Source organism: Beta vulgaris, chromosome 4 (genome assembly GCF_026745355.1).
Source record: "Beta vulgaris subsp. vulgaris cultivar EL10 chromosome 4, EL10.2, whole genome shotgun sequence".
In the NCBI taxonomy this organism is placed as follows: domain Eukaryota; kingdom Viridiplantae; phylum Streptophyta; class Magnoliopsida; order Caryophyllales; family Amaranthaceae; genus Beta; species Beta vulgaris.
Window position 1 is genome coordinate 59,200,384 of NC_079205.1, and position 21,334 is coordinate 59,221,717.

General features: G+C 35.8%; 1 protein-coding gene and 1 pseudogene across 1 annotated transcript; one reads left to right on the plus strand and one right to left on the minus strand.

Annotated features, from left to right (window-relative positions):
- Positions 1-16,654: 16,654 nt before the first annotated feature.
- LOC104890399 (uncharacterized) lies at positions 16,655-17,626 on the minus strand. Its single transcript, XM_010675871.4, has 2 exons — positions 17,422-17,626; positions 16,655-17,312 (listed from the first exon to the last, which is right to left on the minus strand). The coding sequence occupies exons 1-2, from the start codon at positions 17,603-17,605 to the stop codon at positions 16,927-16,929; spliced, it is 570 nt and encodes a 189-aa protein (XP_010674173.3). The 5' UTR covers positions 17,606-17,626; the 3' UTR covers positions 16,655-16,926.
- Positions 17,627-20,276: 2,650 nt separating this feature from the next.
- LOC125497171 (5S ribosomal RNA) lies at positions 20,277-20,382 on the plus strand (annotated as a pseudogene).
- The last annotated feature ends 952 nt before the right edge of the window (positions 20,383-21,334 follow it).

Genomic DNA, 21,334 nt, shown 5'->3' on the forward strand with positions numbered 1-21,334 from the left:
TCGCCCGATATATCCAAGTATTAAAAACTCATCTTTGAATCAGATTCATGAAGCGCAGTGGCATGGTGCAATAGTGAAAGACTGAAAGTGGTGGGCCTTGGAATATGGATTTCCACCTAAATTTCATTAGGAATGCTCGGCAAAAATAAACACTTGAATTTTATATTAATAATTATATTGATAATATTTAAAACATAAATATTGATTATTATTCGGTAATCTATATTATATAAATCAAACTCTTTCATTCTATTAATATTCAATGATTTAAACATGGTACCCAAATTCTTCCACTTTATTTGAACATAACCTTGTCTTTTTTATTATTTACTTCCTTCAATATATGAACAAATAAATAACTAAAAAGACCAATAAAAAATTGATTTAAGAAAAACATATCTAAAAAAGTAAAAATAATTATAAATATCTATTCGAATTAAATTTTTTGTAATACTAATGAATAATGAATCTAAAAAAAATGTTAATATGACATACACGTAAAGGCATTCCCGCTAAACATCTTAACAAAGAAGTGACCTTTGTCCGATTTTAGTAGCTAAAAATCTAACTCAAGATTGGCCAAAAACTCTTTAAATCACCTTGCCACGCTGTTTTCTTGAGCATTACAAATTCAATCACTATAATTCATTTCTACAGTTCTACCAACTAACTTTCAAAATCCCAAAATTCAGTTAAACAAAGTCATCAAACAATAAACAAACACATTCTGTTGTAGTTTCTACTTTCTACTCTCCAATGGAACCACCACCTGAACAACCGTGTTCCAGTACCAGTAGCACCGCCGCCAATTTCGCCACAATCGACGAAAACCCCTCTCCATTCTCCAATCTTCCGAACAATGTTGGCCATATCTTCATGACGAACCAAAACCAAGAAACTCATTTTAAGGTTCCAAATCTTGACAATAATAGCGACAGTCCTAAACTCTTCCTTCGTCAATCTTGTTTCTATCTTATTTATCCTCCTATTTCTGCTGATGGTGTGCCATGGTTGGTCCGAATGATCAAACTCGGGCCCCGAAAATGGCAACTGATCAACCCAGTAATTGATGAAATAACGCCCGATTACTTCATTGCTGATCCCCCCATTACTGCAAAAATCAATCTGTCGGATTTTCGGGTTCTTGAACTTGCTAAATCGTTCTGTTTAGTTCGTAATTTGAATTATGCAACCATACCTGTATCCAAGAAAGTTGTGGGCGGGATGGTTCGATATCGAGACTCGAGTGATGAGAAATTTACTGCCTTGGTGCAACTTCAAGAAAATGAAAGAAGTGATGAGGTATTATTATGGAAATCAGGGGATCAACAATGGACCAGAATTCGAGTCGGGCCTACACTTGAACAAATAGAAGAAAAACTGCAATGCCAATTCAAGATACTTGATATGGTATTTCATAATGGGAAATTTTATATCTTCTATAGTACATCAATAAATGAATGGGAAATTGGTGTTATCGACCCAGATAATAATAGTTGTTCAATATTATCTTATCCATTGCAATTCATCGGTTACAAACCGGAAGATGAATTTGTAATGATGCAATACATCGATAACATAAGGTTAACATCAACTAATGATGGATTGTACTTCTTTTACAAAGAATCAATGTCCGCGTTCTTGATAAAGGATAATGAACTAGGAGGAGAAGAAAAGAGTTATTGGGAATGTGAACGTTTGTATAACTTAGGTGATCAGACATTCTTTCTTGGATTTGGTGATAATGTTTCATTTGCACTTCAATCTTCAGCTGAGAAATTACCACAATGGGAGCCTGGTACAATTTGCTGGTTTGATAGAAATGATTTTATTGTTGATTTAGATGGACATGGTGTCGAAAGAAGGTTTCGGATGCCGGATGGAGTTAAGAGTCTTAGGAGTGTGGAGTACCCATACTACCATCTGTATTTCACGATGGCCATTACTGATGAAGAGATAAGAGGGCATGTTTCGACATATCGAGCCATGACAAGGGAGAATCAAGAAATGTATACTAGACTCTTCTTTCCGCCTCCTAATTGGGTTCGTTGGTACTGTCCTACCCTTGATGTTGAGGTTAAATTAGATGGCTTACAATTTCATGAACTTGGTTATAATCGTTAGTTGATGATACAATGATGATGATGAGGATGCATAGGAAGGAGTATCCATTTAAGAATTAGTAGTAGATTTTAGAAGATTGTATTATTTGGTTTACAAGTTAAATGGTGAATACGAAGTTGTCTTCTGTTGCGATATGAGGACTTTAATATAGGTAAACTGTAGATAGAAATTCATCTACTTGATTGATAGTTCATCTTGGTTAAGAGTTAGTAATCGAAGTTCTTTCAAATTAGAGACTCTGACTTTGGAAGGATGTTTACTAGATCTTGTAAGAAAAATGAAATTAGAAATTTTGTGTTGCTACGTGCTACGGTGCTAGAGTTTTTAGTGTTAGTAGTGGAATAAACAAGGTTGTACGTATTTGAAGATCAGTGATAGTATATCTCTTTTTAGTTATGAAAAAAGTTTTTTTTGTTTTGTTTTGTTGCATCGATACTGTGTGTGTTTACTTTGCATTGGGGTGAATTCTTGTCACTAACCCAAATTTCAAAGCAATTTCATTCTAATCTCTAACTTTTTGGGTGGGAAATATTGTTAGAAAATATTGTTACATAAAAATTTCAAATGGAAATACAATTATAAATAAGTTTTCCTGTATGTGCAATCCATACAAGAATATGGAGGGGAGAGGATAGGAAGAACAAGATTTTGTGTTTCAATCATTTTCATTTTTGTTTTCAGTGAATATAATATACTAAGCTACATATTAGAGATAAATGGAAATTGACCAAGTCCAATAAGCTAGCCTCATGCTACACTGGGCTCGGTTGGAATGGGCGAAATAGAATTCGTGTTGGACTCATACCAAGTTTCTAATATGCGTGAATATGTATCGTCGGACGTACTTAAAGAGGCAAAGTCAGGTCGTGTTATATCGGCAGGATCCTCTTCATAATGCCAAGATATTCCTTCGGTTGAGAATGAGTGAATCAATAGGGGATTCAACCCATATTGTGCTTGTGTGGGTCTTGCTTAATCTTAAAAACCATACCCATGAACGGCCTATGGTCCACCATCGTGTCGTATCGACCTAGCTAGTGCAAGTTGTAACAGTCAACTTTTTGTCAGCTCGATCTATTCCCAACTCTATTACATACTCCAATAACGATGTGTAACTTAATCGTTAGTAGTGGATGTGATGTTCACGCATGCAACAATTACATAACACAGAAGTTTTCATATCAACATCGCACGATTTTTATAAGATTGTCTAATAGGTTGTTTAGAGTGACTTTTAGTACATACAAAAATAGACCCAAAATATTCTTAATTAGAAGCTTTTTTGCATGTACAAAAATTATTAAAAAAGACGGTTTAATTTTAATATAAAAGTAGACCTAGTCACTAAATGTATTATACTAGTCACCGAAAGAAATTAACTTAGTCACTATTGGACTAATTTTCTTTTTAATATTGGACTTACCATTGTCTAATTTTAATTTAAAAGTAGACGGTCTCTTACAAGAGAAACTCTTACATGTAAACTTGTTTATTCTTTCTTTAGAATATGCTCAAATGCTCTTCAACTGTTGATACGCATTGACATGAATACTTGTGTGTCTCTGTACTTCGGTACAATTTCTATATTATGGACCTAAACACGCAATTACCAATCTTTGCTCAAGGTCACTACTTTATTTAAGACGTTCCCGTGCTTAATAGTAGGAAACTAGGAATAGACATAATTGGGAAATCTGATAATGCATGTTGCAATATATATTTGATGACAAAAGTAATCAAAATTTAAGAAAAATATATGCAACATTTTTAATCTACAGAAAGGGGACAATACCCACTTAGGATGCGTTCTCTTCAACTTAAAAAAATTAAGTTTTAGGTTCAATAAGTTCAGATAAGTTGCAATCAGGTCCAATCAAGACAATAAGTTCCAATTAGGTCTAATAAGGTCTAGTAAAATCTAATCAGGTGCAATAAGTTTCAATCAGGTCTAATCGGGTCCAATAAGGTCCAAATAGTCAATGTTCAATAAACATTTGTATTATTGTCCATTATTATATTATTCATATCACTATTAGCTAATTATGTTATTATTAGAATTTTAATTAAAGTACCACAATAATTATATAATATTATAGTTGTATTATTGTCTATAATTTTATTAAATATTTGTATTATTGTCTATCATTTTATTATTCATATTACTATTAGCTTATTATGTTATTATTAGAATTTTTTATTAAAGTACCACAATGTATAATATTATACTTGTATTATTGTCTATTATTTGATTATTCGTATTACTATTAACTGATTATATTATTATTAAAAAATATTATAATCATGGTCAAATAAGGTCAAATTATGTTAACATTTTGAGGGGTAGTATTTACGTTAGGGGTAATATTTATGTTATTACTCGTCAATTTTTTTTGTCTTTTTTTTTTTTTTTGGTGAACTACGGATGCATTACATAAATAAAAACGAGTTTATGGCCGCAGCCTTGTTACAAAGTCTGTCCATAGGTGCAAAATATAACTAGGGGGGGTGGGGATAATCCTAGTTACATTAATATCTAAAACATCTTTTCTTCCTTCCTTAGCTAGTTTATCCGCGACGGCATTGTACGTCCTTGGGCAGTATTGGATCTTCATTTGCTGGAAATATTGGCTGTGATCCCTGCATTGCATAAGAATGTGATCAAGCATGTGAGGTGAGTGGTTAGTTTGTGCCATTAACGCAATTGCTTTGGAACAGTCCGAGAAGATATTTAGGTGGGTTGTTTCTTGCTCTTTGGCTATCGATAGCGCATACAATATTCCCAATAGCTCCGCGTGAAGACTGTCATTTGCGTAAACTCTACGCTGAAAGCCCGAGATCCAATGGCCTGCACTATCAAATATAAATCCAGCAACACACGCTGGGTCCGAGAGGCTAGAAAAGGACGCATCAACCATGATGTGAGACCAAGGGGGTGGGCTTATACTTTGACGGGGAGGAAAAGGTAACTGATGGTTAGAGGGTGGATGGGCCTTGATGAACTCTAATGCATTTCGTGTAGCTTTTTGGATAGTGATGCTCGGTGATGGGATGATCGTGTTTTCAAAAACTTTTTTATTTCGCTGCACCCAGATTTCCCAACAAATGAACGCGAAGAGAGTACCTGTTGGGATATTGTAAACTTGGTGGTGGCTTTTCAGATTTTGGGCTAGCCAATCCGTGGTGTTATGGTCCTGAAGGTTGGCCTGCTGCCACACTTGTGAGGCTACGCTACAGTCCCTAAGTGCATGGAGGGAGTTTTCATCTCGGTGTGAACACAATGGGCACAAAGGGGACGTGCTTATCTTTCTTTGATTAAGGAGTGCGTTTGTGGGTAGGCGGTCCCACCAAGCCAACCACAGGAAAAATTTTATTTTTGGAGCAGTGTGACTTTGCCATAGCCAGTCTAAGTTTTGGGAAGGTTTCCTAGGATTTGTGAGGGTTGTATAGGCTTCCTTAAGGGAGAACTTATTATCACTAACGAAAATGGAGAGAGGGAGATCGGGTTTTCGAAGACTCATGGGGGGGATTGGAATGACGACGATACGGAAGGCAATGAAATCCGGAAGGGGGTAGGATAAGAGATTTAAGTTCCATGTGTTGTTATTCCACAACTCGCACACTCTTTGTGTTTGGTCCATTTTTTGGAGCGGGTAAGGTCAAATAAGTTCCAATTGGGTCCAATAAGGTCTAATAAGTTTCAATGAGGTCAAGTAAGGTCTAATAAATTCCAATCAGGTCTAATAAGTTCCAATCAGGTCAATAAGTTTCAATCAGGTCCAATAAGTTCCAATAAGGTTCAATCAGGTCCAATAAGTTGAATCAGATCCAATCAGGTCTAATAAGTTCAGTTCAGGTCCAATAAATTAAGTTCAAATAAGTTCAAGGTTATTCAGGTGAAGAGAATGCACTTGTATTATTGTACATCATTTTATATTCATATCACTATTAACTGATTATGTTATTATCATAATTTTAGTTAAAGTACCACAATGATTATTGTATGAATAAAACTAGTACCGCAAGTGCACAGTGTACGATATAACACAAATAGCAAATACGGGCCAAACCCACAAGGATATTGTTATTAAATCGTATTACCCACCTACTTATATGAATTTAGCCACTTAGAGTCAACTACAATTACTATAGCAAGAAATCATCTATTAGGAATAGAGCGAGAAAGTTAACTAAGACTAAAACTAAAAGTAAAAATATAGCAAATGCTAAAGAAACTACCAAATCAAATCCAAAGAGAAACCAAATAAAAATAATGATAGAACACCACTAGGAACTAAACTAATGAACTAACAATCAAACTTATCCATAGGAACCATTAATCATAATGTAAGTTGAGATAAGACAAACACAACAACAATCCAAATATCATAAAGCCCTTAAGATTCAAATTATAAGACCAAAGATCGTGGTGAATGAAGGAAGAGACTAAATGACGCAGCAAATAAATTAACCAAAAACAAGAGCAGATGAAAAATTAACTTTGATACTGCGTGCCAAAGTTCGCAATGATTTACCAATAATTAAAAACAACAAACTAGAAAATGATAAAGCAAAACTAGAACAAAATCAATTAAAGCAAGGAACGAAAATACTAGAGATCTTCAAATTAAACTAGAAACAAGAATCTGAACCAAACTATTGTATTTTCGCCACTGTCACCCACGGAATGATTAACAACCAAGTCTAAATTAAAAAAAAAAAACTAAACCTAAACTATTGTGAGAAACTGAGAATGTGTTTCTTTTTGTATACTGCTTTTTTTCCCTCCTTGCTGTTGCTGCCTCTTTTATGGGATTGATTAGCAAGCCCTAATACTCTTTGCTCAGTCAGTTATGTGACTTATGTCGGTCAAGCCCAAATTAAAGTTGGTTTATTTTACACAAATAAAAGCTGCTACGTTGTAGTGCAATTTAGACCCACTAAATGATTGATTTAGCTCTTTTCTATCTCACACAAAGTTGTAGGGCTCTAACTCAAATTTCCATAGCCACTTAAATCGTCTCGTTTCGACTTCGCATGAGTGAGATATGGCGAATATACGACAATACCCCTGCACATTTATTTCATAAAACACGAATTAAACACATCTTTAGACCTTTAGTATAAATTAGTGATCACTTAATAAATAAAATAGATATAAATACATATTTTCAGCACTAAAATAATAAACAAGTGACCAAACCCAAACTATTACAAAAGTATAATATTTAGCCCAGATAACTTAACAGACGACACTAAAAATATCATATTAGAGGGTATAAATATGCAAAAATAAGCACTCATCAATTATATCGTATTATAATTGTATGATTGTCTATTATTTTATTAAATGTTTTTATTATTGTCTATTATTTTATTAAATATTTTTATTATTGTCTATTATTTTACTATTCGTATTACTATTAGCTGATAATGTTATTATTAAAAATTTTAATTAAAGTACCAAATGTATAGTATTATACTTGTATTATTGTCTATTATTTTATTATTCATATTACTATTAGCTGATTATATTATTATTAAAAAATAATATAATCTTGGTCAAATAAGGTTAACAATAATAATCATCATAATTACAATATTTTGCAATTCGTCTTTAAATAACTAGAGATAACATGTTTTCACAAGCAACAAGTGAGAGATGAAACTGGAGTGAGATATAAGGAGTTAATTAATGAATTCTACAACCTTCAAGTAAATGAAAGTGGAGTGAGAGTTGACGAGTTCTACTAGTTTAGTCATAAAACTGAAGGGGGTGACAGAGTTAACGAGTTCTACTAGATCCAATAAGGTCTAATAAGTTTCAATCAGGTCCAATAAGGTCTAATAAGTTTCAATCAGGTCCAATAAGGTCTAATAAGTTTCAATCAGGTCCAACATGGCCTAATAAGTTACAATCAGGTCAATAAGTTTTAATCAGGTCCAATAAGTTCTAATAAGGTTCAATCAGGTCCAATAAGTTGAATTAGGTCCAATCAAATCTAATAAGTTTTATTTGTGTAATAATAATGTAATTCTTTCTCCATCCTTTATTTTTATTTCACATTACCATTTAATTAAAACTAGTTTTTAGTTCCAAACTATGCTTCGGTTAATTGTATCTTTTATTTATCAATATTTTACTTTTAAGTAATAACATATGCTTCTGATCACGGGATCAAATCTTGGTTTAGTGGTTAAGACATTAGTATATATACTTGTGATCACGGGATCAAATTTTATACAATGCATTTTCTATTATTTTTTTATTATACGTGGATTACATCGTATGGATCAAATTTCCTCCACTTTTTTTTGTTTTTGTTTTTGTATTTGAGATATATAATTAGCATTTTATTGACTTTTTACAATATTAATATAACTTAATCTAATCATATACTTTTTTTTTAGGAGACTAACCATATACTTTTTACCAATAACAACAACTATTATCTTAGTATATATTATTTCTAAAATCTTAAATGACTATACTTTTTACAAATAATTAAATTAAAAATATCTATAATTGAAGTATGGCCAGCATTAAAAAAAGTTGATATGATACCGCTAAAATATAGGAAAGATTGTATTATAGTCAATCATCTCTCGCTTAGTATACTCTTCCAATTTCTAAATTCGTGCTTAACATAGTACTCGCACTATATATACACCCAAACCATTAAATCCACCTGTCATTTACATTTCGTTCCTTTCTTGTCATTCTTGATGCTTGTAAATCCAATTCCCTGAATTCATTCATTCCCAATTTGTACCAACTAATTTTCCCGCTTAAATAATGAAAAAAGAAACACCAGCTGAACAACTGTGTTCTAGTAACACCGCCGCCAATGCCGCCGCCAACGACGACGAAAACCACCAAAACACCTCCTCCCCATGGTCTAATCTTCCAATATTCATAATGTTCAATATCATGCAATTCCTTGATTTCGAAACGGATAGTTTTCGGATTCGATTGGTTCACCCATCTTGGAGATTCGCATTGGATCAACTTCGCCAACGTAAAACCCATTATTTGAAGGTTCCAAGTCTTAGCAATGGCGGCAAACTCTTCCTTCTCGAAAGCCGATTCTACTTGATCTCTCCTCGCAACGCTGCTGATGGTCGTCCATGGTTGGTCTGAATGCGTAAACTAAGACCCAATAAATGGCGCCTGCTTAACCCAGTCAATGATGAAATTATGCAAGATTACTTCATTCCTGAACCACACATTCAAGGCCAAGTAGATTTTTCCGATTTTTGGGTTCTTGAACTTGCTAAATCCATTTCTTTGGTTGATAGCTTAGATTATACTACATATCGCATTCTCATATCCAAGAAAGTTGTGGGTGGACAGGTATTATTCAACTCAACTTACAAATTTACTGCGTTAGTACAACTTGCAAATGAAAGTGGTGATCATCATGATCATGATGATCAGCTACGTTTATGGAGATCAGGGGATAAAAAATGGTCCAGAATTCTAGTCGGGCCTACATATGAACAAGGTCCTCATGACTCATATGAGAAACTTGATATCGCATTTCACAATGGAAAATTTTATGTCTTCCGGTTTATCCGATCATAAGAAGAATGGGAATTTGGTCTTATCAACTTAGTAAACAATTCCTTAGTATTATCTCCAATGAAATTCATGAATAACAACGTTAACCCATAAGATGATTCTTGTTAAGTTTAGGTTAATGTTATGTGTAATCATCTCATTATTCATCAATCAAGTATATATATACCTCCAGCATCTAGGAACCCTATTAGGGATAACATGTTATCCCTCAAGTCTATCTTAAACATATAAAGATAATTCCTAACACCCTCCCTGAAGTGGGAGCATGCAAATCACGAATGCCCAACTTGGACAATAAAAATTCAAACTGAGCCCTACCAAGTGCTTTGGTAAAAATATCGGCCAGTGAAACTTAGTAGGAACATAGGACGGACTCACAAGACCTTCAGTCACAGCATCACGAACGAAATGACAATCTGCCTCAATGTGTTTTGTACGTTCATGAAACATCGGATTCTGTGCAATATAAAGCAGATTGGCTATCACAATATAGTCGCATGCCTGCAGGATGTTCAATTCCGAGATCACCTAATAACTGCTTCAACCACCTTAATTCACACACAATAGCAGCCATCGAACGATATTCTGCCTCTACAGATGATCGAGAACCTGTAGGGTGCTTCTTAGTCTTCCAGGAAATAGGAGAATATCCCAACACTACAAACCACCCACTCACAGATCTCCTAGTAATAGGACAACTAGCCCAATCTGAATCACACCATCCCTCCAGGCGTAGATCACTGTCAGAACGAAATAATATGCCATGTCCTAGATTTTTCTTCAAATATCGAACTACGCGTAACACAGCCTCCCAATGAACCACCTTAGGCACCTGCATAAACTGTGATAAAATGTGAACAGAGTATGCCAGATCAGGTCTCATAACAGCAAGATATATCAATCGGCCCATCAATCTACGATATTTCTTCGGATCATCAAACACAGGACCCTCTGCCACAGCCAGCTGATGGTGCTGCTCCATAGGAAACTCTGCAGGTTTCGCCCCAACCCTGCCTCCACAATGATATCCAATGCATACTTCCTTTAACTCATAAAAATTCCCTGTGGCCCCCTGGCAAACTCAAGATCAAGAAAATATTTCAAAGCTCCCAAATCCTTCATTTTGAAACATTTCCCAAGGTAAGCTTTGAAGTTCAGTAAAGCTTTTTTTATCATTTTCTGCAATAATCATGTCATCCACATAGATGAGAACATTCAACTGAATATTATTCCTAGTAAACGTAAACAAGAAATAGTCAGAATAGGACTGCTTAAATCCATATGTTTTCAAAGCAGTGGCCAATTTTTGCAAACCAACATCTAGGTGCCTGCTTCAAGCCATACAATGATTTCTTCATCCTGCACACTAGATTAGACTTATGTCCCTGAAAGCCAGGTGGAATTTTCATGTACACTTCTTCCTCCAAATCTTCATGTAAGAAGGCATTATGGACATCCATATGATGAATGTCCCATTTCTTGACTGATGCAACGGCCAGGAAAGTATGAACAATAATCATTTTTGCTACTGGGGTAAACGTTTCGTTATAATCAAGCCCTTCCACCTGATGATGGCCAAAGATAACCAATCGTGCCTTCAGTCTCTGAAGGTTTCCTTTCTCATCCATATTTTTTTGTTACACCCACTTACTCCCAATGCCTTTTTTCCTGGAGGAAGTGGTTGTAATTCCCAGGTGCCCTGATTTTCCAGAGCTTGTATCTCAACTCCCATGGCCTCACGCCACCCTTCATGTTTTATGGCATCTTTAAATAATTTTGGAGGATCCCTTGAAATTATAGCAGCTAGAAACCTGCGATAGTTAGCAGAAAACTGTTCACAGCTAACATAATGTGTGATAGGATAGGGGTACCTGAGGACGTTGTCGAAGCAGGTGCCTGAGTTGATAAACTTTTCTTTTTCACTACCGTATGAGTAACAAAATCCTGTAACTTTTTATTCGATATTTTGGTTCGTTTTCCTCTTCCCAAATCCTCCACATCTCCTGTTCTACACCCTCCCTGGATAAGGGCTGGTTCATTTCCCATTGTAGGCGCCACCTCCGGCCGCCCACGTTGGAGGTTCCGCCAATCCCGGCGTCGCCCCACCCTCCGATCCCCAAGAGGACCAACCACCGATCCTGGTGTGTCCACAAGAGGCATACTCATCTCCTCATAATAAACCACATTATCAGGAACTGCAGGTGACACAGGTACAGGTGCAAGCTCACTAAAGGGGAATTTATGTTCAATGAATTTCACGTCGCGGGAAACAAAGTATTTCAGGGTGTCTAAATCATATAATTTCCAACCCTTTTCAGTATAAGAATATCCCAGAAACACACACCTTCTGCTCCTACTAGTAAATTTATCACCCCCATGTGAAATATTATAGGCATAACACAAACACCCAAAGATCTTGATATCGGTCATGGTAGGGGCTTATCAAACAAGCACTCATAGGGGGTTTTATAATTAAGGACGACAGAGGGGGTTCGATTTATCAAATGACAAGCTGCCTGCACACAATCCCCAAAAATTTAAAAGGAAGATTAGCCTGAAGTCTCAATGCCCGGGCAACATTTAAAATATGGCCATGTTTTCTCTCCACTCTACCATTCTGTTGGGGGGTTTTAACACATGATGTTTCAAAGATAATTCCTTGTTGCAAAAAATATGGTTTTAGGCAATTAAATTTTGTGCCATTATCACTGCGCACATATTTAATTTTCTGGTCAAATTGGCGATCAATCAAAGCCACAAAATGCAAGAACATTGTTTCAACCTCCAATTTATTATATAGCAAATAAGTCCATACAGAACGAGAATAATCATCAACTAATGTCAAAAAATAAAATGCACCACAAGTAGACTTCGTTCTATAAGGGCCCCACAAATCACAATGAACTAAATCAAACATCCGACTAGCTCTAATATTACTCCTAGGAAAACTTGTTCTAGGTTGATGAGCACGAAAACACACATCACACCCATCTTTATTGCAACTACTAACATCAGAAGGACTCACACACGGTAAATGCCTCAAAACTTTCTCCGAAGGGTGACCCAAACGCTTATGCCAAATATCAATAGATGCCAGGCCTTCCACAACATTGATTTTCACCTTTGGAACGCCCCGGAAAAAGAAAAGTTCATCTTCCCGCTCACCCGCTCCAATCAGCGTCCTCGTCCTGCGATCCTGTAATACACACAATGTTTTAGTGAACTATACAATTCTCCGAATCTACTAACTGCGGAATGAAAATCAAATTACAATCCAGGTTAGGAACAAATAAAACATTATATAGTTTCAGATTTCCAGGAAGTATAACATCTCCCTCATCGGTACCTTCCGCAGAACTACGATCTGCCAAACCGACTGGACATCCAGGAATTTTCCATACAACACATAAATGCGAAAACTTTCCTGTCACATGATGTGTAGCACCCGTATCAATTATCCACAAACACTCACCAGTCACACGATCTGTCGGTTTAGGCATGTTCAGCAAGTCTAAGAGATTCTGCCAGTGGTTAGGCGAGATGCCTGCCAATCCTGCCCCAGCAGGGTCGCATGGTTGAGAGGCAGCAACCCCCCCACCACTGGACTTGTCTTGTGTACCGCCGCCCGCCACCGCTTTATTTGCGCGGGCTGGTGGTGTGCCGCGACCCCCACGGCTGCGTCCTGTCCGGCCACCCCGCTGCACCGAGCCACCTCGTCGGCCTCGTGGGCGGTCCCCCCACCACTCGGGGTATCCAATTAATTCAAAACATCCACTGCTCTCATGGCCTTCAAGATGACGGTGAGTGCAAACCAGCAAATCCGTAGGTAAACGTGGTTTAGAACGAGCATCAAGTTTAAAAGCCAAGGCGTCACTTGGCGTGGAAGAAGAGCGTGGACCCCGCAAATGCTCCTCCTAGGCTATAATCTGATAGGCGCGAGCAACCGTGGGAAAAGGGGTCTGCGCGAGAAGATGGGAACGAAGAGGCCCATAACAATCATCTAGGCCAATCAAAAAACGATGCAGACGATCATCTGCACGTTGTTGTTCAAGGAACTGAACCACCTCACAGGACGCGCCCCCTCTAGAGCAATGAGGCGCCACTTCCTATGAGAACAACTCGTCCCACAGGCGAGTCAAGCGGCCAAAATAATCGGCCAAAGTTTCCGTCTTTTGCTGCTTACAATCACTAATCTGCGATTTTAGGTGACAAATCCGGGGGCCATCCGAAACACAATAACGTTCCTGCAAATGAGCCCATAATTCATGTGTCGTTTCATAGAACGAAAATGAGTTGCGAATCGATGGAGAAATCGTGTTGAGGAGCCACGACACAAGCATAGAGTGAACAGTGCTCCAGTCAACCAATTTTTCGGGGGTCGTAGGCTTGGGAATTGTTCCCTGCAAGAAGCGTAATTTTCATTTAGCATTCAGAGACATGCGAATTGCACTTGTCCATTCATCAAAGTTGTCATCTTTCAACTGAATCGGAGTGATTAAGTTGCCTGGGTTATCATTTGAGCCAAGAAAATAAGCGGGATCGGGTTTGGGAATGTTTGTTTCGATAGATTTGGTCATGGTGGTGAAATTTTTTTCGAGAAAAACGTTCTATTCTTCGGTTTGTTTGATGTGTTTTGGTTTTTATTTTATTTTTTTCGATCTATTTTCGTGGGTGGAGAGAATATTTCTCAAGTTTGGCTCTTGATACCATGGTAAGTTTAGGTTAATGTTATGTGTGATAATCTCATTCATCAATCAAGTATATATATACATCTTGCATCTAGGAGTCCAATTAGGGATAACATGCTATCCCTCAAGTCTATCTTAAACATATATAAAGATAATTCCTAACAATTCTTCAATTATATCTTCAGCATGGCAATTCATCGGTGCACCAGTTTGGGTCTATACCTTGAAGTTAGCATCATTGAACAATGGATTATACATCTTTGTCGATGCAACAACGTTATTAGAAGATGGTGAAGGAGGAACGAGAAATATGATGGTGTTCTTGATGAATGAGAATCAAGAAGAAGAAGAAAGAGTATGGAGATGAGAACTTTTGTCAAACATAGGTGATCGAATATTCTTCATTGGATTTGGAGATGATGTTTTATTTGCACTTGAATCTCCAACTGAAAATCTACCACAATGGCATCCTGGTACAATCTTTTGGGTTCTTAGTAGGGGTGTAAGTGTATACCATGAAGTAGGCAGCTGGGATCGTTCATATTATCCAATGCCCGCCAGGGCGGAGTGTCTTAGCAGTGTGGGTTATCCGTATTACCATGTGTATTTCATGATGGCGTGCATAGTAGGAAAATCATAGAAGAGGGTGTGTTTGGTTATTTGGACAGTTTCAAATGGAGGAAGATGAAGAGCTCATCTATACTGGACTCTTCCTTTCCACCCCTACTTGGGTTCAATGGACTTGTCCTAGCCTTCACAATTGTCAGGTTAGGTTAGATGGATTGCAACTTTCTCCTCTTATTCATGATATCGTATATGATGCTGGTGATGGTGATGGTGGGGAGGAGGATCAGTAATTCAAACCTAGCTAGCTAGTAGTACTAGAATAAAAACATGTTGTATTGTAGTTTTATTAGTGGATGATGATAGATGATTGATGATGAGATGATGGCATGCATGTCTTGTTATTAAACCATAGGTAAATTCTAATAACTTTAGACATCATGTGCTTGATACTTGGTACTTCATACTTGATTGTTATTAATACACTAGTCAAATATAGTTGCTAATGCTGGATCTTAGTTGGATTTAGTAACTTGAGATTTTGAATTAGAGGAAGGTACTTGTTTACTAAGATTTTTCATTTTTAAAAAAATATTAAATGTTGTGTTGTTGCCTACTAGAGTTTGATACCGTCTCTTTTAGATTATGATAAACTTTGGTTTTAGAGGGTTTTTTTTCCGGTTGTTACCATCTTCACTTTTGGGTAAGGGTATCAAGAACAATATTATAAGGAAGTTAAGGGTATTATGTCCTTAATTGGATAGCTATTTTTATATCACTTTTCCGAAAGAATAGATATAGACAAACATTCGTCTGATAGCATTAAAGATTCCAAAGAAGAAACCATTAGAAAAAAAAAGTTGGCATGGAACATGGATCCTTCGAAAATTGTCTTGATAGTGTATCGGCTCTCCAAACTATTAATTAACTGAAACAAAATTGGATGAAGTAAAACCCAACTAAAAACACTAAGAAATTATAATACGATACCAGGTAGTCTTCATATATGGTGCCTAACATCAAGATATGTAGTGATATATAGTGTTGATGTTTTGTGATGTAGTGTTTGTGTTAATAACATAGAAGTATAATGTTTGTAAAAACAACTCAATAAGAGAGAAATATTTACCAAAATGAGAGAAATGTTTGTCAATTCACATACACTTTGCAAAATAGAAAAATAAGAGAGAAATATGTTTTCCAAAAGTGAGAAAAATGTTTACCTTTTCACAAATAAACATTATATGTCATCAGCACAAATACTATATTGCAGAACATACACACATATATTTTGGTATTAGCCGACATAATGACCACTATTGCTATCACTTCTCTAAAATAAAACACCACCTAATAATCATTTATTTCTTAAATATATACTTCTAGCTCACTTATCTAAAAACCGTGTTATTTTCCTCATATATAATGACCATTAACTATTATTGTTTTAACGTCACTTCTCTATAATTACCATGTTATTTTTTATTCTAGAGCCACCAAGTATATCATCACCAAACATGGTTAATTTTTTCTATCTAGCTCACTTTTTACTCTAAACAACCCAACTTAAACAACAGTAAAATAAATTTTCACATTCAAGCGAAGAGGTAACAATCTTTTTTCTAACAAAATAAAAGGTACACAATCTTACCAAACCATTCATGACTTCATTAAAAGAAAACAATCTTTAAATCAACACCTAAACACAAACTACTCCCTAAAAATGCACTTCCTAACTTACAATTTTTCCTCAGCTTCAAGCATATAGAACTATGTACGTACAAGTAAGCTAGCATCCGTCGTCGGTCATTATCAGCTAATGAAACACGTTTGCGACCACAAATTGATTATTTTTATAGTGGTCGCTAAAACCCTAGTCACAAATTGACTATTATACAAAAAAAACAGTTCCTATGAAATATATTGCTTGTACTGTCATTACGTTAGAAGGAACTTTTCTGATGCTCTGTACTAATTCTGATAATACTGATTTCCTCCTGCATCATGATAATACTGATTCTGATAACCATAACTAGAATGATCAAGAAAATCTTGCATAAAAGGAAGACTATTATTCCCAAGTTGTGTCATCTGCTGCGTGGAATTGTCATAGCCTAGTGTATATTGTCCTATATTATTTTCCATGGTCGCATGTACACTACTGGAATGTACGTAACCAGCTTGCTGATGTGTAGTCCCCAGGTTCGCCGACGACATAAGGCTGAATTGTGATTGGTCGTTCATGTAGTAGGGTTGTTCATCATTAATGGAGGAAAGATCATAATAACCTGGATTATTTCCACTTGTAGAGATATTGCTTGGAGAGTTGCTCATACTATGTCCCGAGAAATTCATGACTAGATGTATCAAAGAAAGTAAGCCAAGAAGTGTGATCAATGAGTGAATGATGAATTTAATGAAAGTAAACAAATTGAAATCAGATTGATTGAAATAATGTAAAAATACCTGAAGGATTATTTGAAGGAATAGGTGGAGGAAGCGCGACTGGAGTATTATCGAAACAAATAAGCTGGTTCGAAAAATGAATCTCATTGAAGTACATACTAGCATGATAGGGAAAAGGTTGTTGGCTTATAGAATACAGTTTAGAGTCAGCTTGTATTATTTTGTTGTAATGTTTTTCCAACATTCCTGGACCAAATACAAGCCTATGTTTCCTGCAATGAATAAGATTCCAAAAATGAAGATCATTAATTAAGCAAAGGTTATATATACTACCTCCGTACTTTTTTAGTTGTACCATTTGATTTTATGGCACTATTCATCAACCAATTTTGTTAAGCTATCGTTAGATTCGTTTCAATGCGAGAATTCCAAATATCAAATTTTTGTAATTTTTACTTACACCCAATAAGAGATATTAATGTTAAAAGAATCGTCTCGGCAAGTGTAAAAAAACAAATTGTACAACTAAAAAATATAGAGGTAGTATAAACATACTATAGTTTTTCAGTGTGTAGTTAGATTGATAATAAACCATTCATCAATAAGATATGTTGGTTAACTTAAAGAAACCAAGGTATATATACATTAATGACTAATCCGAATTGATCGATACCTTATTAAGGAAGCTTGTTGTTCTGTGAAATCTCCACATTGTTCCCAATTAGTATGCTTTCTAGGCTGAGGGTTAACTTCATGGAAGAATAACGGTGGCTTTTCCAACTACAAATAGTAAAAAAGGAAAAACAAGTGTTAGAGATGAAATTAGTTACGTGCGATCTTGTTTGATTCTCTCGTTAAAATTAGATATAAAAAATACTACTTACTGTTTTTTGTTTTAACAGAAAAATAAATGAGGAATGTGGGAGATGATCAGAAAACTAACCATGATATCAAGAACTCCTCCCTCATTTGGGTGAAAAGTAGCTTTAATGGCTGCAATATTAGACCATGAAAACTCAATCTTGTTCTTCAGGTTGCCGTTTAAAACTTCCCAGACTAATTGCCTTTTTTTGAAGTAACACTTGGCTATCAAATCTCCTTCATGCCTGGAGATTTTCTGTCAAATTCAATAGATCACATCTGTTATATTAGTATCATACATACTATATAGAAAACAATCATGGTCTAATTAAGCAGAACAATTACTAGTTACCACTTTACTTTACATGCAGCCATTTTCACGTTTAGGAAATTCTACAAGAATTCTTAGCTTAGGTCATATGCAACGAATTACACCCTCCGTTTTTTAGACGCGACATTTCCCTTTTTGGTGGGTGGATTAAACTAATCAAATGTTGCATCTAAATACAACAGATGACGATAACTTTAAAAAAAATCTAGGAAGTTGACAAATTAAAGCAGAAAAATTACCATCCAAGAGCCAATTTGGAGAGATAAAGCAGAGAAATTAGCCGCTTTCAGTTTATCCGCTGAAGCAAAGCCATCATCTGTTTGAGAGGTAACTCTACTAAACAAATTCATCAATGATGCTGTCTTAGTCAGCTTCAAACCAAGTTTTTGTTCACCTTTTTTAGCAGCCTCTATTTCTTCTCTCTGCCAAACACCAAAATATGTGCGCGATAATTAATTAAACTGCATAATACTTCTCTTCAATACAAAATTTAAACATATGATAAAAACTTTATCAAGCAAATATATATACATCAAACCTACTGCACAAAAATTATAAATGCATGCAAATTACAAACCAAATTAAACGCTCATGTCTCTCAATAAGAAACTAGCATATCAATCTTTCTTGCCTTTTAATTTCTAAAATCAATAAATTTTTTTATTTTATATTTTTAGTTTTTTCACTCACATACTTTATAGTAGTAGTTGAATCTGCATGCCTTTAACTTTGATCTATGTCTATCATTTTCAGACCCATAATTAACCATTTTGAAAAGAAAAAAATTAACTTTTGTGCATATGAATGAATTTCTTGATTTTTCTTATACACCCCCATAAAAAAGAACCAAAAAAACAGGAAATGAAAACAAAAACCAGAGGAAAAAAAAGAAGAAGCATGAAACTAAAAAAGAAGTAAAATGATGGTAATGAACTTTTTCATAATTTTGTGCAATGGGGAAGAACTAAGAAGTAGCAAAGTGAAAAAAGAAGTAAAATGAATGCGAAAGATAGAAGTAGTACCGTAAGAGATTTGGGGCGTTGAATCTCAGACGAAGTATCAGCAAATATAGACGAATAACAGGGTAGTAACTCATTATTTGTACTAGCACAAAATACATTTTCCCCATTAATGTTGTTGTTATAGTAATATTCTTCATCAGGTGTGGAGTAATATGAACTATAATCACTATTATAGTTGCTCATCTTCTTTATTCTATGACTTATCCCAGAATTTTATGGGTTTTTGACACTAATGAAAATAAATGTTGTAAAATTATAATCTGGGTCGAAAATCTTGGAAATGTTTTTGCGTTGATGATTTTCAGGATATTCTGAGGGAATATAGGAGAGAAAGAGAAATATAGAAGAAAGATAAGTTTTTGATGAGCCAATGATAGTTGTATTGACTCTTTCTTAACTCGTTTGCTTCTTTTATAATCACATAGCGGCGCACGTTTCTTTTTATATATTTTATTTTGTTTTATCTCTTTGATGGATAGTTTTTCCGTTTTGTTTAGTCACTTATAAAGAAAAAAGAGTGGGGCACACATTTCTATTAGGATCTGATTCAATTACATTAGCGTAATAGCTAATTGTTGATAATATTAATTGATTGTTTATTGTATTAGTTGATTTAACTAACTGATTGTCCTAGTTGTTTGTAAAGGATTTTGGTGAAGCTAATATATAGCCGATGAATTTTAAGCATAATTATTGGGTGCGATCATACCAGCATTAATGCACCGGATCCCATCAGAACTCTGCAGTTAAGCGTGTTTGGGCGAGAGTAGCACTAGGATGGGTGACCTCCTGGGAAGTCCTCGTGTTAAGGATAGGAGTTAGCTCAAGTGGGTAGAGCGCTCCCGCTTGGCCCTTGAGGTCAGGGGTTCGATCTTTACCCCAGCATTATGCTGGGGTATTTTCTTAGCATGCTATGCATGCCTTACCAGCCAATGTATTGGTGTTTCCTACAAGTTAGTAGCCTTGTAGGGGTTAGCCCTTGAGCTGACTTAATTTCCTAATAAAAAGAATTAAAAACATAATTATTAACCATTTCAACTTAATATGTTGAATCCTTTTACCAAAAAGCTCCTCATACCAATAATTCAAAATTAGAATTATTGGTCCAAAACAACTCTCCAAATATGGGATCTTTAGTTATTAAGGATTTTTTTCTCCTACTCTAGTTGATTAAAGGACTATCTTTATGCAAAACTATCTACCTTTTTCACTTCCTTAAAACCCAAATTCATAGTTACTGATAGAGTATAAAGTATAAACTATTCCTAGGACTTCCAACCATCAGCTTAAGCTTTTGGTTGAGTTGGTCCTTTGACATGGTATTAGAGCATTGGGCTGAAATCACATTGCATTAACATCTGCAAGGACCATCGCGATGCTTTGTTTTAATTAAATACTCGGATTCCCCTTGTTCGTACGCTCGGAGAAGACCCCCGAAGGCGTCGTTCCTAGTCCGTCCCATTACCGGCGCACGGCGACCCGCTCTCACCGCGCGAGCAGTCCACCGACAGCATACGGGTTCAGGACTGGGACCCCGGTGCTCAGCCCTTAGAGCCAATCCTTTTAACCCGAAGTTACGGATCCATTTTACCGACTTCCCTTGCCTACATTGTTCCATCGACCAGAGGTTGTTCACCTTGGAGACCTTATGTGGTTATGATGAGTTCAACTAGGCGTGGTCGGCACTCAGTCCTTCGGATTTTCAAGGGCCACTGAGGGCGCACCGGACACCACGCAACGTGCGGTGCTCTTTCAGGCT

What these genes read in the sequence shown, in the direction of transcription:
- LOC104890399 (XM_010675871.4), bottom strand. Translation starts at nt 17,605, where the DNA reads ATGTTGGAAAAACATTACAACAAAATAATACAAGCTGACTCTAAACTG. An exon ending in TCCTTCAAATAATCCTTCAG is followed by an intron (nt 17,313 to 17,421) that starts GTATTTTTACAT and finishes TGATACATCTAG; the next exon opens with TCATGAATTTCTCGGGACAT.